This window comes from Salvia splendens, chromosome 2 (assembly GCF_004379255.2).
Source record: "Salvia splendens isolate huo1 chromosome 2, SspV2, whole genome shotgun sequence".
Lineage (NCBI taxonomy): Eukaryota > Viridiplantae > Streptophyta > Magnoliopsida > Lamiales > Lamiaceae > Salvia > Salvia splendens.
Window position 1 is genome coordinate 2189761 of NC_056033.1, and position 18304 is coordinate 2208064.

The following is an 18304-nucleotide window of genomic DNA, read 5'->3' on the forward strand; positions in this document are numbered from 1 at the left end:
TATTTAGCCAAGCTTCCAATTCTCTCTGCTCCAACAGATGCCGAAGTGATATTCTTATACTTAGCGGCATCAGATCAAACCATTAGCGCGGTGCTTGTACGAGAAGAAGGCCTAAAGCAGCTTCCCATCTACTTTACAAGCCGAGCATTAAGAGGTCCAGAAACAAGGTATCAACCTCTGGAAAAAATTGCTCTGGCGTTAGTAAATGCAGCAAGGAGACTGCGGCCATACTTCTATGCTCACAAGGTATGCGTCTTAACCGATCTGCCACTTCGGCAAGTTTTGACCAAGCCAGAAGCATCAGGCAGAATCGCCAAATGGGCCATAGAGTTGGGAGAACACTCAATCGAATACCTACCTCGGAAAGCCATCAAGGGACAAGCCTTGGCAGATTTTCTTACAGAGGCAAAGTTCGATCAAGTAATCCCTGTCATTGCCGAACAGAAAAATTCTGCCAATACCGAACTAGCACAGCCCCTGGAATCCGAAGTAGAGCCGCCGGATTGCTGGAGCGGATTCGTAGATGGAGCTTCGAATAAAACGGGAAGTGGAGCTGGTATTCTACTTATCGCTCCCGACGGACACGAGGTAACTTATTCACTTCGGTTCTTGTTCCCAACCACTAATAACGAAGCCGAATACGAAGCTCTCCTTGCCGGACTCCAGCTAGCGCAAAGTCTATTTATCAAGTCTCTCAAAATCCATTGTGATTCACAAGTCATAGTGAATCACCTGTTGGGTACAAGTGAAGCCCGTGGTGAGAGGATGAGGAAATACTTGGACAAAGCGCAAAACATTAGCCGAAGTTTCTCTTATTTTCGGATAATCCGCATTCCCAGAGCGGAAAACAGCCGAGCAGATACTTTAAGTAAGTTAGCCTCATATCCAAGCTCAAAGGTGGAGGAATTGATGCACCGAAGCATTGATGAAGCTGAGGTACATTCAGTAGCCAGCTCGCCGAACTGGATGACGCCAATCTTACAGTATCTAGATCAAGGACAACTGCCCGAGGATAAGAGAGAAGCTCGGAAAATCACATGCCGAGCACTTCGGTACGAACTTCATGGAGGAGTCCTATACAGAAAGTCCTACCTTCAGCCGTTATTGCGATGTGTAGGGCCAGAAGAGACGGATTACATCCTTAGAGAAGTTCATGAAGGATCTTGCGGTAGCCACATCGGAGCTAGAGCTTTAGCTAAAAAAGTTCTGAGATGGGGATATTATTGGCCAACTTTGGTACAAGAAGCAGTGCAGCTCGTCAAGACATGTACGAAGTGCCAAATCCATGCAAATATCCCAAGGATGCCGCAGACCGATCTATGTGCTATGCAAAGCCCTTGGCCTTTTATGCAATGGGGCATAGACATAGTAGGACCACTACCACAAGCTCCTCGGCAAATGAAATTCCTTATCGTTGCCGTGGATTACTTTACAAAGTGGGTAGAGGTTGAACCATTAGCTACGATAACGAGCTCGAAGGCATTGGATTTCGTCTGGAAGAACATAGTGTGCCGATTTGGCATACCCCACATCCTCATTTCGGATAATGGGACTCAGTTCACCGACAAGACATTCAAGAATTGGTGCCAAGAGCTGAATATTCAACAGCGGTTCACTTCGGTCTCCCACCCACAAGCAAACGGACAAACGGAGGTAACAAACCGTATCTTGGTGAAAGGGTTAAAAGCTCGGTTAGAACAAGCCAAAGGACAATGGGTAGAAAATCTCCCACAAGTCCTATGGTCCTACCGAACTACACCCAAAACCTCCAACGGTGAAACTCCGTACAGTCTGGTGTACGGCACTGAAGCCGTGATTCCGGTTGAGATCGGCGTACCCAGTCCCCGAACTCTAAATTTCTCCTCAGAAATGAATGATGACGGACTGAGAGCCGAACTAGATCTGGCCGAAGAAAGAAGAGAATTGGCCTGCATAAAAGCAGCCAAGTACAAGGAGCAAGTAGCCCGGTATTATAACCAAAGGGTGAAAAAGCTGCAATTTCAAGTGGGAGATCTCGTCTTGAGAAACAACGAAGTAAGCCGAGCAGAAAAGCTGGGCAAACTCGAACCCACATGGGAAGGTCCATATCGGGTGTCAGAAGTCCTCGGCAAAGGGTCTTACAAATTGACTCACATGTCAGGAGAACAAGTACCCCGAACATGGCACATTTCCAACCTCAAGAAGTTCCATTTGTAAGAGACAGTCCGGTCAGTCAGTCTTGTGTCTAGTTCGGTCCTAGGGGTATGTGCTTTCTTTGTTTTTTACTTGTTTTTCATGTTTGTCTATGTGCGTTTTGTCTGTCTATGTGCGTGTCGTCTCTTACAAATGTTACTGAGGTATCTTGTTCTTCGAAGGCTGATCCCCTTTTTAGAACATATATAAGCCAACGATTGTGAGTCCAAGCTTCTAAGGAGGATACAAGACCACAATTCAGCTTAAGAAACAAGCAGTTCGTCTGAAACGAACTGCAACAAAGGGAAAGTCCGATCCACGCGATAAAACTCGCCGAATTAGGACAAGGGAAAGTCCGATCCACGCGATAAAACTCGCCGAATTAGGACAAGGGAAAGTCCGATCCCCAAATTAGGACAAGGGAAAGTCCGATCCGAGCGATAAAACTCGCCAAATTAGGACACAAGCTTAGTCCGGTCAAAGAAATTTACTTCATAAGACCAAAGACGAGTCCGGTCAAAGAAGTTTACTTCATAAGACCAAAGACGAGTCCGGTCAAAGAAGTTTATTTCATAAGACCGAGGACCAAGTCCGGTCAAAGAAGTTTACTTCATAAGACCAAAGACGAGTCCGGTCAAAGAAGTTTATTTCATAAGACCGAGGACCAAGTCCGGTCAAAGAAGTTTACTTCATAAGACCAAAGACGAGTCCGGTCAAAGAAGCTTACTTCATAAGACCGAGGACGAGTCCGGTCAAAGAAGTTTACTTCATAAGACCGAGGACGAGCACGATGAAATTTTTTCGCTGAGCTGTAAATACGCAGTGATAGAAGCGAAATGAAGATTTCATTTATTAAAACTTGTTCGGCATATAATTCTGCTGCCCTACGAGAAGGCGTTACGCCATTACAAAGGACTATTCTACTGTCCATGGTTGCTAAAGTTGAGCCATCTATTCAAAAAATCCTCGTGAAGCCGAGTTCGGGCGTTCCGGGCAGCTGAAGAATAAGCAGGTCGACGAGATGCTCTGATCGACCTACCGCCTCTTCCTTGAGTCCGGGAAGTTCTGGCACCTCGGCGGCGAAGAGTCTCTTCACGAAGCATTTGTTGATCTTGCTCACTCATAATCACAGCTCCTCTACGAACTTCAGTCCGTCCTTGTCTTGACGTTTCCGGTTGCTCCTGAGTCCGTTCTCGTCTTGACGTTTCCGGTTGCTCCTGAGTTCGTTGCTGATTTGGAGTAGGATTTTGAGCAAGTGGATCAGAGGTTTGAGCTGGAGTATGAGCATCTGTTGGCGGGAAATGCCTAAGGAATCTCTCGATTGAAGGACGCCGGGAAAGAACGATGTCGTACCGAGAAGCCCAGCGCCGCAATGATTTCACAACTTGTTGGCAAGCCGAGCTCTCCAGCGCATTGTTCCTCCGGAGTACATGAAGCTCCTCCCACAGTTCATCAACTTGATTCTGAACTTCAGATATGCTCATTCCCCCGCGTCCGCAGATGAAATCCTCATACGCAGTCCTCTCAGCGACGGCAGTATTCAGCTCGGCCTCCAGATCCTTCTTTTCGGACTCTAAGTCCTTATTGTCGGCCTCCAGCTTCACTAAACAAGCCAAGAGTTCGTCATTCTTCATCTGGTCAGCTATGGCTTTTTTCTCAGCTTCGTCTAAAGCGGAAGAGTACAGCCGCTTCCAGTGAAGTACCTCCAGCTCCTTAAGAGTTAAGAATACAAAGCAGCTATGTCAGTTCGGCATTTCAGTTTACTGAGCAGGTAGTAAACCACAACAGGAGTAAAAGAGAGTACGAAAAGCTATACGAAGACACAAGTGTAGAAAGAAGAATTTTTTCATTCATAAGAAAAAAAATTTTTACACAAGGAGGGCTTCAAGGCCATTTTACAAGAAGGAAGAAACTAAACTAAGAGAAGGGAGACGAAATCATACTCCGCCAGCTTCGTCTCCGGCTCCTCGGTGAGGTTCAGCTTCCTTCTCCTTGTCTGCCTCAGCTTCAGCCTCGGCCTCCTTGCTCCCCCCAGCCTGCTCGGTGCCCCCATCACCGATCAGCAGCACCTCTTGCTCGGCCTGCCTGTCTCCGGTCTGCTGATCAAGCTGCTCGGTCTCACCCTCTCCGTGGAAAATTGGAGCGGGTGAAACTGGCCCTAAGGAGGCAAAGATAGCCTCCATATTCTCGTCCCGGTCAGCTCGGCAACTACGAACTCGGTCAGCAGAAAGCAGGACCGAGGACGAAGCAAGCTCCTCAAGGAGCGGCAGACTCTGGAGACGAGCTGCTATCTCTCGGCCGTACAGCGGCAGGACGACTTCGGGCCCCTGCTCGGCATTATCGGTCATCAGTTTCAGCAGATCACCGACAAAGGCCGAAAATTGATTGCTCAGAAAGAGTTTCTCCGCGAAAGCACGGAGAACCTCCCCTTGGGCAACCACGGCGGCAGCATCCCTCCGTTTCGTCTGCTCTCGCTGGATGACGAGCTGGTTTTTGGCAAACTGGGCTTCATCCTGGGCCGAGATCCTAGCAGCTCTGGCCTTCTCAAAGTCTGCCTTAGCCTGTTCGGCCTGGTGACGAGCAGCCGCCAACTTCCTCTGCATCTCAGCATAGTCGCTGGACGCTTTAGAGAGTTCGACTGCGACGAACTTGCTGAGCATGCTATTCCTCTGAAAATGGAAAAAGGAAAGAGTCAACAGAGGGGCCACCAAAAAAACATAGGAAAGAAGCAAAGCCAAAGAATCAAGAAGAGAAGTTACCTCGGCAAAGTCCGTTGGCCATGCAAAAGGCTCACAGACATGCTCCGAAGGGGGCGCCAAGACGGTGTCTCTCTCCGGTGCTCTTGGGGGCTTCTGGGTCTTCCCCTTCCTATTTGCCGAAGTCGACTCCGGCTTTTTTGGATCCGAAGAAGAGGTCTTTTGCCTCTTCGGATTCTTCTCGGCATCAGGCGCCGAGCTGGTAGCCTTCTGTTTCTCCGGCTCCTTAAGCTCGGAGGATTTGCGGCTAATCTTATTTAGCAAGTTCACTGCCAAAAAGCAAGAAAGCAAGGTTAGTTTTCGCCACAAAAGCAGTAAGGCACAAAAAAGAAGTCCTCACCCTCAGTCTCTTCGTCCGAAGACGAAGAGTCGAACACGAAGTCGCCCTTGACGAGCTCAGACTCCAGGTACTGCTTCCTAATCATAGGAATCTTATTGAGCTCGCCCTCGAGCTCGTTCAACGGTTCTAACCGAGGATGAGGAATCACGGACTTCGGCCCTCTCCAGGGAAAGCCCGGAGCCGCTGTCCTATTATAAAAAAAGAAGCGATGTTGCCACTTTGGCCACTTGGTTTTGCAGAAGGCCCTAAAAGGCTGTAAAGGGATCAAGTAAAACCAAGATCCTTTTCTCTTAAACTGGAAAAAATTAAGGATTGCCCTCAGAGACAGATCCTTATCTAGCCTACGCAGTTCGGCAGCAAAGGCCGATAAGTGCCTCCAAGAATTCGGAGTCACCTGACCTAAAGGGAGTTGGAAAAAATCAAGCAGCTCTACAAAGGCAGGGGGAAGAGGGAAACGAAGCCCGCATTCCAAGCCGGCTTCATAAACGGTGGCGTAACCCTCCGGCGGCGAGTCAGCCCTATGAAGGTCGTCGGGAATCGCAACCTTCCCCCCAGGAAAAAAATATTTTTCGTGTAGGGATATCACAGTATCCTTACTCAAGATGCTGTGAAAATACTCTACGGTCTTCTCCCCGGATTCTTTCCGGCTAGAAGACCCCTTACCCCCTTTCCTACCGCTACCTGACTCAGAAGAAGAAGAAGAAGACATGGTTCTTACTCTTTGAAAGTCTGAAGAAATTCTGAAGAAATTCTTGAAAGCGGAAGGAAATTTTTACGCAAAAGAGAGAGAATGCAGAAGAAGCAATAGCAAAAGTGTTCAAATGATGAAGAAAGGACGTATTTATCAGATTCGGAGAAGATTTCAAAATCATCGCACCGTTTCGAATCCCACCTTTTCAGGATTCAACGGCCGGATTTTACTATCGCATTTAATGCAGTCACGCGCAAGGCACGTCCCCTAACGTCAGCCTCCCCCGTACCTTTATCCAGAATGCCGAAGTGACTCGCTTCGCCGAAGTGATTCACTTCGCTTTTCGGGGGGGGTAGTGATGGGGTACGTACTAAACAAGCCCAATAGCAGTGACGGCCCATCAGCCCAAAGCCCAAGGAAGAGTATCAGTTCGGCATTACCAAAGAGTTCGGCTCCAGCCTACAGCTCGGTAAAAGCCGACCAATCAAGCTCTACTCTCAGATCGGCAAAAGCTGCTCGGCAATAGTTCAGCAGTTCGGTCTCAGTATTCGACCGAACTGGGAGATAGTGGACTCATGCAGAACCTCCACGACCTCCACTACACGATCTATTTAGTGGTGTCAACTCATGCAGGATCTCAGGCAGGATAGCGGACCAAACAAAGAGATAGTGGACCCATGCAGGATCTCATGACCTCCACGACATCCACTACCTAGTTAGTGGTGATGCAAGCCACGACCTAGTTAGTGGTGATGCAAGCCACGATCTTAGTTCAATGTATAAATAGAACTTAGATCAGATAGACAAGGAGGAAGCTCTCTAAACATCAAATATCATATAGCAAGTCTGTATTTGTAAGCTGTAAACCAGATCAAGCAATACAATCTTGCCCTCCTTTCTTCCCGTGGACGTAGATTTACCTCAGTAAATCGAACCACGTAATTCCTTGTGTCGTGATCTATATATTTTTTACCCGCATTTATTACCATAAAAAATTCGCCCATTCATCAAACTTACTATGCCAAAACGAAGACGAAGATTCATGGCCTTCAGTTCTCTTGGAGTACTATCTTTCTTAGTTTTAGAATGATCAACAATGAATTAAGAGATGGAATTAGATTTAGGTATGAAAATCTCTAATTATTTAAAGTTACGTTTTGGAAAAATATGGAATTCCGTAACATCAAATCCACTAATATAGGTTGAAATTAATCATATATCAAAATCCAGACTGGAGTAATAATATAGCATCCGACCTAATTCATATAAATAAAAAACAGTAAAGCAAAATGAAAGGGGAGATCTTTACTTGGTTTCTCCGGCGATTTAGCCGGTGAAGCGAGTGGGCGGCGCCGGAGAAAATAAACAGACGTGAGAAAAACTTAGCAACGTTGTTTTATATGTACAAGTAATTACCTAACAATATTATTTACCTTAATTGCCATTTAAATCCTGATATTAGCTTCAAGGATTTGGAAAATCATGATATTAGTTTCAAGGATTTGGAAAATATTCTCCGTGGAATTAATAGAGATTCGAGAAAGGATTGTAACCGACGTCGAACTAATTTCTAGTGCCGAACCATCGAACCCTTCATTTTTTAGTTTGTTAAAGTTCATTTTAGAACATTTTTAGTTCATTTTTAGTCCGTTTTACTTCATTTTATACGGACTTCATCTTTAGACCGTTTTGCATTTTAGAAATAATGAAGTATAACGGTCTTAAAATAAACTTCGTGTTATCTAATAATGAATTATTTGTTGGTTCGGCATTAGGAATTAATTCTGTATATATTACAACCTTAGTTAATGAATGTTAAATAATGAATAAGATAAAAAGTATTTTAGGATGTTGAAGACGGAATTCACGTTATACATGTTTCTACTATAGCAATAGCTAACTCTAGAAAGAATTTGCATTATATATAGCCATGAATTTGAATATTGAAAAGTGCCTCAAAGGCTGCAATATACATATCTCCCTAATTTAGCTAGATTCCAGATTCTTGACAAAAAAACATATTCTCCTAGCAAATACTAATGCAAAACTATCCTATAAAACCAAATTTATATTGTGTAGATAAGATTGGGTCATTGAGAATTATATATGAACATAAGAGGCTTTTTAATTTCAAAAGCCCACTCCTTTCTTTTAATGGGCTTCTATACATTTCACTCTTCCTTTCTCAGTAATCATTTTGTAGAGATTAAAAAAATTAATTGACATTAATATAATATGGTCATCAAGATTTTGTATACATTTGTTTGGTGGTATTTATGATTCTCTTATCGTAATACATAAAGTATGGGGCAAGAGAGTTCCCCATAACAGCTTTTTTCACACTCATGCCATGCATGCATTTTTCCATTTAGGTGAAACTTATTTTCTTTATTTCCTTTTTATTGATCAGTCTGCAAAATTTATTGTCTTTTCATTGCTGGAAACATTGATCATTCATGATTTCTCCTATTCCAGATCTGGTGCTCTGATTCTCTACCTCCACCATCCAATATATTTTTATTTAGAGATAGAGAGAGATAAAGAGAGAGAGTGCCACCTAATTAAAGTCTATATATGCATAAATAAGTACATGGATTAGAATAAGATATAGGCACATGCATTAGAATAAGATAGACACTCTATGTTCTTTGCTCAAAACTCAATCTTGTTGCAAATGCTTAATTAAGGATACTCCTTCCGTCCCTTAAGAATATGCACTCTTTCCTTTTTAGTCTGTCCCACAAGAATATGCATTTTCTAATTTTAGAAAATCTTTTCTCGCTAATGAGGTGGGACCCATTGTCCACTAACATTACTTTATTTACTTTTTATCTCTACCTTTCTCTTACTTCATCAATTTTACATTAAAATCCGTGACGACCCCAAAGTGCATATTCTTTGGGGACGGAGGGAGTATAACATATGCATAAGTTGAGAATAGATCCTCCCATTTAGAATTTTCTTATATAGAAAGAGAACCTTCTTATCAAAGTGAGTATGTGAGAATATATTGCACTGAATTTTACTGTAATAATCTCATACGTCTAATGCAGTGTTTTCATGATAAAAAAAAGTTCTCACAATAATCAATTCATCTCTATATATAATGGACACACATATGGAGTATCATATATGTGTACATGTGTGTGAATACTTTCTTGAAAGAATATAATGGGGGGAAGGTTCTTGAGAACCCATTAAGACAAAGATCAAGTATATTATTATATTAATTGTGTATGATTAATTTACACACTATGGCATTACAATACATGCCCAAATAAAGCTTGCAATCTAGTTTTTTTGTCTTAGATAAAAAAAACTTACTTTTTCATTTAATATTACTACAAGAAAGAACCTAGTTCTAAACCCTACCTACAAAATAAAAAAGCAACAAATCAATTCCATATGTAGCTTATTCCCTAGCTTAAATGGACACTTTCTCCACATATTTGAACACAGCTTTTCTCCATAAGCAAAAATAAAATAAAAATAAAAAGTGGGGAAAATTCAACAATACACAAGCCTAAAAACCCCTATATATATTCCCACATTCACCACCTCTCACTCAAACAAATTCACCACCTCCCTTCTTCCCTTGAACAATGTCTGGGGTTTGGGTGTTCAAGAACGGCGTCGTTCGACTTGTGGAGAATGCCGGGGAGTGCCACAGCAAGAAAATGCTAGTCCACGTGCCCTCGAACGAGGTGATTGCATCATATGCTATGTTGGAGAGGAAATTATTGGATCTTGGATGGGAGAGGTACTATGATGATCCTGATCTTCTGCAGTTTCACAAGAGATCAACGGTTCATCTCATCTCTCTCCCCAAAGATTTCAACAAGTTCAAATCCATACACATGTACGACATCGTCGTCAAGAATCGAAATGAGTTTGAAGTTAGAGATGTTTAGTGATGTGATGTGATCGTGCACCTAATTAAGTAATTTCTAGGGTTTGTTTTTGTGTGTTTAAATTTGTGTGTGTGATTTAGGGATGTTGCCTAAGGTCAGGGTTTTTAATTTATCTTTGTTTTTGTGTGAAAAATGGATCCAATATTAGTATTGTGTAATCTCTGGTTGATTTGGGTTGATGTGTTGTAAGATGTAAGAGAAATGAAATAAGATATGTATATTGTAGGAATTTAAAGTATAATGTATCGCCTAGTTTGAATTTTTCAAGCTAATGCCACAATATGTGAAAGGTACTTGCTATATTTTATGTATTATTATTGATGTAAACTATAAATTCTAAAGAGATGGTGATTTAGGTTATATTTTTTGAACCGTTGATTTTGTGCTTGATTTACAATTATTTTTGTTGAGCTTTACATATATGACGTTTGAAACTTTGAACGAACAAAATTTCATTCTATTTTCTTATAATTTCTTAGTGCGGGAGCCGGGAAATGACACACATATAATAATCACACAAAAAAATTCAAAGGATATAGAAATTACTATACACCCAATAATCTCTACGAGAATATGGTGTACTCGTACAATTACGACGAAGGGGGGTATTTATATATAAGGAAAAATCATAATAATTACATTTGCATTTAATTTTACAACTATATATTTTCAGTTCATACTGCACTTTTTATTATTATTATTATAAATCATATATTCAGATAGAAAAATCTAAACTGAAATTTGAATGTTCACTCCTTGTTAAAGACTACGTTTTATCAAGAGCATAGGAAAGCATGAAGAGGAGGAGGACCAAAATTGCTTCAAGAGAAACAAAATCTGAACTCAAATTAATATGCTAATCTACCTTATTTATTGGTGGATTAACAAATTTTGAGCTAGTTGGATCATTAATTCTCCCTCCATCTCATGTTACTTACACTTTTCGTTTTAGATTGTAAATTCATGATTGAGTAATTAGTATAAAAAATAGTATTTTCAATGTAATAAGACAATACTTAATTAATTATTTATAATATCTTAATTAAATACCCTAATTAATAGAAATAGTACAAGTAGTTTAAGATGAGCCGAAATAGAAAAAGTGAGTAATATGGAACGGATGTAGTATATCAAATGGCTAGATTTTATCTATTATTATTATATACAGTATTATATATATATCACCCAATTTGCCACATCTATATATATGACTATTATAAGGACATGCATATTGATGCGTGTAGTGTAGTCATTTTATGTGATTACGTGTAGACGTGTAGTCATATATGATAATTTTCATGTATAGTACATATTTATATTCTCATTATTTCACCATAATTATATTGGTCTCCGCATTATATTGAGGGCAATTTCAGCGTGGGGGGTATCTACTGTTTGGTCGGGCCTAATATTCTTCATAAAGAAATAGTTCTATAAGACTTACTTGATCTAATACTATATTATTAATTTGGTAGATTATTCCAACTTTAAAACATCCCTTTTTGACAAAGATTCTTCAAAAGGGTTGGTGATTTCCAACCCCAAAAGTCAGTTTTAATCTCTCCTATAAAAATTCTAAAACTAAATAAAGAAAGAGAAAAGAAAAACATATTCCCCCTAACCCTAATTATTCAGAATATAATGAGAATGACAACCCTATTTTTCCATACACATTAAGCTACAATACTTTTATGAAAGAAAAATAAACTACTATAGTGCTTTATTTGTTCCATCTCCAAGAATATGTTTATAGTACAAAATTAGAATGGTCTTTGAGAGTAGTATTTTTTAATCTTTGCCCACCATGTTTTCTAGAATTAGGACTAATTTTTCACCCCTCCTACCCCTACTAAGTCTTCATATTCCCACATAAAGGAGATTTTACAAGTTCCAGAAGTTAGGTAACCGTAACTTTTTTTTTGTTACTCAAGAATAAAAATAATAATATTCTCAATCAGGTCACCTATCTTAGAATCATCTCAAGCTTAACACGTCTTTAAAGTTATACGAATATACGAAAAAAATGACATAATATCTAATTTATTTTTAGACGAATATCATTTTTTTCAAAGTAATTAACAATCTCGTTATAGAAAATTTATACAAAATTATGGAGTATTTCTCAAAAGGTATGCATGGAAACAAGTGGCATAAAACATATTGCAAATTAGTCTTTATATGATATAACCAAAATCAAAAGGTTATTTTTTCGATGTTTCGAGTTTTTTCGATTTGATTTTTGGATAAATCCATTCTGTTCAGATTTCTAAAAAGATACAAACGCCGTTTAATTTTATGGTTATTTTTAGGATGGGTGGAGTCGAAGAGATTAAATAAGCTATTGAGATCAACATTTTGTATCAATCACATCTTCTATCATTTCTTATACTATAAAATTGCCAAGTAAAAAATATATGTTGAGTCTATCTTACATGGAGAAAACAGTTGAAGCAGTTACATGGGAATCGAACAACATGGCCCCCGACAAGCGAGACAGAGGCCGAGAATACTAACATTTAAACCCCCGGCAAATAGAGAGGACGATGATGAGGACCAAGAGGAGGATGATTCCGAGCACAACCAACTTCATTTTCATGTTTTGGTACCATAACTTTCTCCGGAGTTGTACCCCTCCTTTCTTGAACACTTGAGCCTGCAGAGATGAGAAAATGGGCTCAGAGATTAGATTCAAGAAGGGTGTGGGGAAGAGAAAGGAAGAAAAAATAGCTCAAACTAACCGATTCGCGCAGGTCTTGAGCCTTGTCGTTGAGATCAGTAAGGTTTTGGCCTCTTTCTATAGTCTGCAAGAAGCACAGGGGATAAGAACGTTAAAACCAGACAAAAAATCAGCTCGAATCCATGTGTCGAGATCATATAGTTTTATGAGGCATGAAGATGGATGGATAAATTCTGTGTTAAAGGAACTCTACTTAGTATCACCTCATCTTTTGTAAGTTGAACTATAAAGAGCCATTAAAAATCGAAAAAATCAAACGTACTGTATGATTTATCAAATTATGATCAAAGCAAGAAATTTAGCCTATGTAGAACCACACTAAAATGAGCAAGGTAGAACAATTACGCCTGCATTTAGTGAAGGCAGTAACGTAACAAGCAGCAAAGAAGAGTGTCGTATATTCGTGAGTGCAGTTCCTTTTGCCTACCTTGTCTATATTCTCCAGCATAATACTTTTGACCTCGGAAACTTGGGCTTGAACTTTCAATAGTTTATCGATCTCATCAGCGTGATCAATGATATATTGCATGTGTTCTTTCATTAGAGGCCTGCGTGAATTATTTCGAGTTATACGTATTTGCCAATGCTCATGTCAAATGCTAAACATTAAAATCATATTTTGTCTTTTGGGAGTGAGAAATTTACCCAAATTCTTTGTTGAGACTTTTGGCAACTGCTGTATCAGCTTTACCACCACCGTATCTTTTCCTGAAATCGGCTTTAATGCGTTCCAAAAGTGCGATTGAGATCTGTTTCCCGACAGATTCTTTGCCAACGACGCAGTAAGCTGCATTAGAGGTAAGCATGGTGTCAAGCAAAAGTTCAGAAAAATCATTTTTTAGAGCTTAATACAAAATTCTTTAGCTTCTGCTTCTTGAATTTTAAGTTATGTGCTTCTTTTTCATCATTTACATGATTTGAAAAATAAAGAATGAAAACAGCAAAGAGCTTTTGAACACACAGCAACATGTAGGGAGATTGTGATGATCATTGTTCTTTGGCCTATATATAATAGGATCTGATCAGCAGACGACTATTTTCCCTCCAAACTCAAAAAAAACATCTTAATTATCAGAAAATGATCAAATGCACAAGACTCTTTTGCAAGAAAACTGCAATATAACAGGACATAACTTATGTAGTATTGCTCTATTTTTTCTTCCCACAATTCAAATGTATCCTAAGTAAAACAGTTCTACATCTATTGAAATCACAACTTAAGCAGCTCAGGCAATGAAAAACAAAAACAAAACCAAAACCAAATGAAAAATCAAGAAAGCATAAGCTTTTCTATGAATTGTAAACAACTCTTCCCTGCCCATAGTCAAAACCTAAAAAGATCAAATTCCAAAATCTTGGCAACCCAAAAAGAGCATAACAAATTTCCAATTGGAAAACCACCGAAATTTCTTGAAACTATAACTTCTAGCTAAAGAAAGCAGACAAAAATCAAGATTCCACCTTGCTACCTCAGAGATCCAAGAAAATCCCAGCTCAAATTCAACCCTCATTCCCCTAAATTCCAACCCAAATCAACAAAACCAATAGCAGCATGAAAGATTCAGACAGCCCAAATCATGATTAAGCAAAAGAGAGAATTTTTACCGTATCCATCTTCAACTAAAAAGTTAAAAATGTGTTGATCATAGTTGTACGTGAACTTGTTGTTGGTCGACGGCAGCCGCTGCAAGCAGCCAGCGGCGATCGCCGGAAAATTTCCGGTGAACTCGGTGTACTCTGCCAGCACCACCGTGCCACGCGCCACGAAGCTGTATATGAACGATTCTTGGCCCATCGCTGAGTCGACTCACCGATTCCCGCAGCAGAAATGAATTGAGCAGCGATTTAGCGAAACCCGCCGCCGCAGCAGTCGAAAGTTCGTTTCTTTAACGTTGAGCCGCCGGTTTTGGGTGGTGGGCTGCTTCTGATTGGCCGTTGCTGTTTTTTGATTACTTTCTTGATTTCTTTAATTTTATTCTTCTTGTATTAATAATTTTCTTGGCTCTAAATTTTGTTATATAATCATTCGTAACACGGTTTCTTTATTTATAATTGTGATTTTCACATTATAAACCGAGTGGAATATTTTTTCAAATTTAATTATATTACTAGTAATCACCGAGTGAATTCGTTTGAATAGTTGATGAAATGAGGAAGGCCAGGTCTAATTTCTAGAACTAGATTACATTTTTCAATAATATTTCACTTCATATTCCTATTTTTTTAGATTGCGAGATTGAAGAAAACAACACTTCTTTCATTTTGCTGTATTTATTTAAAAAAATTGAATTAAATGCACTTTCTCTATATAGAAATTAATTAAATCAATGTAATTAATTGTTTGAATATATACTTAACGCTCAAAAAATATTATCGAAATTTATTGGAAATCCAAACTATATTTTTGTTAATTCATGGCATTAACAAATTTGGACAATTGTATCTATTTAATGCGTGTGTCATTTGTATCGTATACCTTCAAGCAAATAATTTGGTACACCCTCCGTCCCGCACTACTCGCACGTATTTCCTTTTTGGGCGTCCCAAGTTACTTGCACTCTTTCCATTTTTAGTAAAAAATTTCACCTACAGCCGTCATTTTTTACTTTCCTATACACTCATTCCTTAATCTCCCTGCCGAAAAGGAAATGAGCGAGTAGCTCGGGACGGAGGGAGTATGAAACTTTTGTAATGTGGGAAACATAGAATTATTTTGCTTTGCAAGTAAGGTAGCTTATTGAAATTTATTCTTTAATTGGGTAGAGAGAAGTAGGGGAAGAATCAATTCAGTATGTAATTTTTAATCAATAAATAATGTAACTGCAGTATGATTTTGTTGACTTGGATTTTGAGACATAGATTTGTCTAAATAGTTGAAAACGGTTATGAATCCTGACTTTGACTGTTGTATCATGCAGAGCGATTTATGTAAAAAAACTAGTCAATTTTGAATAATGGCTATAGACTCCATTTTCATTTACACTGTTTGGCCTACTTATTTATTTGCAAGACTGAAATAATCAAATAATACTTCATTAAAAATGTTAATTCTAATCAAGTCATTGTTTTACTCATTAATTTACTAAATTATCCATAATAAATGACCCATATAGTCCCCAAGTTAAAACCCAAAATTAAATTCTAAATTCTCCAAAATGTATTTAAAAATTACAATCCGATAGGCATATCATGATTATTTTTTTATTGTAAATAAAAAGCTATAATAATTAAAATTAAATTATGAATAGAATGACTCACTTTATATTGGGCCACTACTCAACACAAGCCCAAATATCTTAACGATGTAAATATGTTTATATTGGGCCCAACCAAAAGAAGGTCAAAAAGTCAACCTAGTACTTTTTTTAGGCGAATATATAAAAGTGCCAAATATATAGTGTTGAAAATTTCATTTAAATTTTATGTTTAGTTAATGTTGTTGTGAATGCAATGACTTTATGCATCAAATGCAGGTTTTTAGTATCATGCAAATTTTTTTTACATCAATTCATCCGATTATACATACATATACGGTTTTTATTTCATAACTATCATTAAATTCATAACCCAATCATCTTATATGAGTATACCCGTGTCTCAATACCGTCTCTTAACCGTCTCATCCATTCACTATTCATGGGTCCCACTGCACTTTTTACCCCATCTCTTAACTAAGAGATAGCACATGCATACATCCATCTCTTAACCGTCTCATCCCTTAACTATTCATTCAATTTCATTTTTTATTTTTATTACTAACAAATTCAATTAATATTTCATTGAAATATTACATTAATACTAATAATTCATAAAATCATTAAAAATCACGAAACTTACAACTTCCGAAAATACGAAAAATACATAATTGAAATCCTAATATTACAATTTATTGAAATCCGCATAATCATGGAAAGTGATGCGGTGATCGTCTAACGGTTGTCAAATTTTACCCAAATGTGCTCCATTAGATCCTCCTGGAGTTGGGCGTGGGCCATAGAATCACGTGTACTTTCCCGAATAGATATTCGCTCTTGCAAAGAAGGATGCACTCCACTGCGAGGCGGACTACTTGCGGAAGAGCTTCCCGCGGTTTCAGGATCGAACCAATTTCCCGCATTATGTCCTTCGTCGGCGACAATCATGTTGTGCAAGATTATGCACGTATACATGATGTCGACCATATTCTCCATAAACCACGTACGGGCTGGGGATTTGATAATGTTGAATCCAGCTTGTAGAACCCCGAATGCTCTCTCCACATCCTTGCGAGCAGCCTCTTGCTTCTGCGCAAAAAGAGCATGTTTTCGTTTATCGGCCTGTTGAACGTCTTCACGAAGGTTGGCAACTTCGGATAGATGTTGTCGGCAATATAGTACTCCATTTTAAACTGGTGGTTGTTAGCGGTGAAGGTGATGGCCGGCGCTTTACCATTCAAAACTTCGGTGAAGAGGTCGGATTGGTTGAGCACGTTGATGTCGTTGTTCGATCCGGGAACCCTGAAAAATGCATGCCAAATCCATAGCCGGTAGTCGGCAACGGCCTCGAGAATAATGGTGGGGTGGGTGCCTTTGTGGCCACTCGTGTATGATCCCCTCCACGCCACAGGGCAATTCTTCAATTGCCAATGCATGCAATCGACGCTGCCAAGCATCCCGGGGAATCTGTGCGCTTGTTCGTGAAGTCGGAGCAGAAACTGAAAATTTGCGGTGCTTGGCTTCTTCAGGAATTCGTCGGTGAAGGCTGCCTGGACGCCTTTGCAGAAGTTCATCAACACAGTCTCTCAGTGCTATCCCCAATGTGCAGGTACTTGTCGAACAAATCTGTCGTTTGTCCAGTAGCAAGCTGACGGATTGCTGCAATACATTTCTGCAGCGTCGTGAGACTGGGACGACCAGTAGCGTCGAACCCTTCTTGGAAGTACTCTTCCCGGGCCGCCAATGTATTTGTGATATTCAGAAATAATTCCCGCTGCATGCGGAAACTGCGACGGAAGTAGGTATCTCCCAAAACCAGGTTCTAACAAAAGTAATCTCGTACTAACCTTGCGGCGGCTTCCTCCCGGTCACGATGGATGTATTTCCGGGGTTGCTTTTGACGCGCCACGGCTGCCTCCTCCTCCCTACGTCGCTCTTCTTCTAGCGATTCTTCCATTATTCGACGCATTTGCTCAAATGGATCCATGAATTGATTAAATTTGGGAGAAGAATTGGATTGGAGAGGAAAGAGAGATGATATGAGAGTGACGAGAAGAAAAAAAGATGAGGGATAGCGTGTTTGTGTGTAAAATGAAAGAGTATGAGTATTTATAGAATAAAAAAAGAAAAAAAATTTACAGCTGAAATTTTTATATTTATTTTTTGCGAAAAATCGATTTTTTTAAAAAAAATATTTATTGCGTCAGTAATGACGACGCCCACTCGCGGGACGGCGCTGGCACGTGGCGAGATGGCCAGCCGACCCTCCCTCCCCCACGAACTAAGCGACGAGACCGAAGACTCGGCGAGACGAGACAGCTACAGGATGCCGCTGCGGGTGCCCTAACAACTATATAATAAATACTAATACAAAAGCAAATCCTTAGAAGTTAGACTCTGCCGTAGTCTACTGTTTAATGAATAATGGGTAAGAGTGAGATATCATGGCTGCGAACAACTAGTAATGATCATTAAAATAAGCTTACTAGCTTGGTTTGCTTTT

General features: G+C 39.6%; 2 protein-coding genes across 2 annotated transcripts; one reads left to right on the forward strand and one right to left on the reverse strand.

Annotated features, from left to right (window-relative positions):
• Positions 1-9468: 9468 nt before the first annotated feature.
• LOC121768676 (flowering-promoting factor 1-like protein 3) lies at positions 9469-10108 on the forward strand. The gene has a single exon (XM_042165222.1). The coding sequence runs from the start codon at positions 9562-9564 to the stop codon at positions 9868-9870; it is 309 nt and encodes a 102-aa protein (XP_042021156.1). The 5' UTR covers positions 9469-9561; the 3' UTR covers positions 9871-10108.
• Positions 10109-12223: 2115 nt separating this feature from the next.
• LOC121759291 (vesicle-associated membrane protein 724-like) lies at positions 12224-14616 on the reverse strand. Its single transcript, XM_042154828.1, has 5 exons — positions 14213-14616; positions 13253-13394; positions 13035-13155; positions 12609-12671; positions 12224-12523 (listed from the first exon to the last, which is right to left on the reverse strand). The coding sequence occupies exons 1-5, from the start codon at positions 14400-14402 to the stop codon at positions 12380-12382; spliced, it is 660 nt and encodes a 219-aa protein (XP_042010762.1). The 5' UTR covers positions 14403-14616; the 3' UTR covers positions 12224-12379.
• Between the last annotated feature and the right edge of the window lie 3688 nt (positions 14617-18304).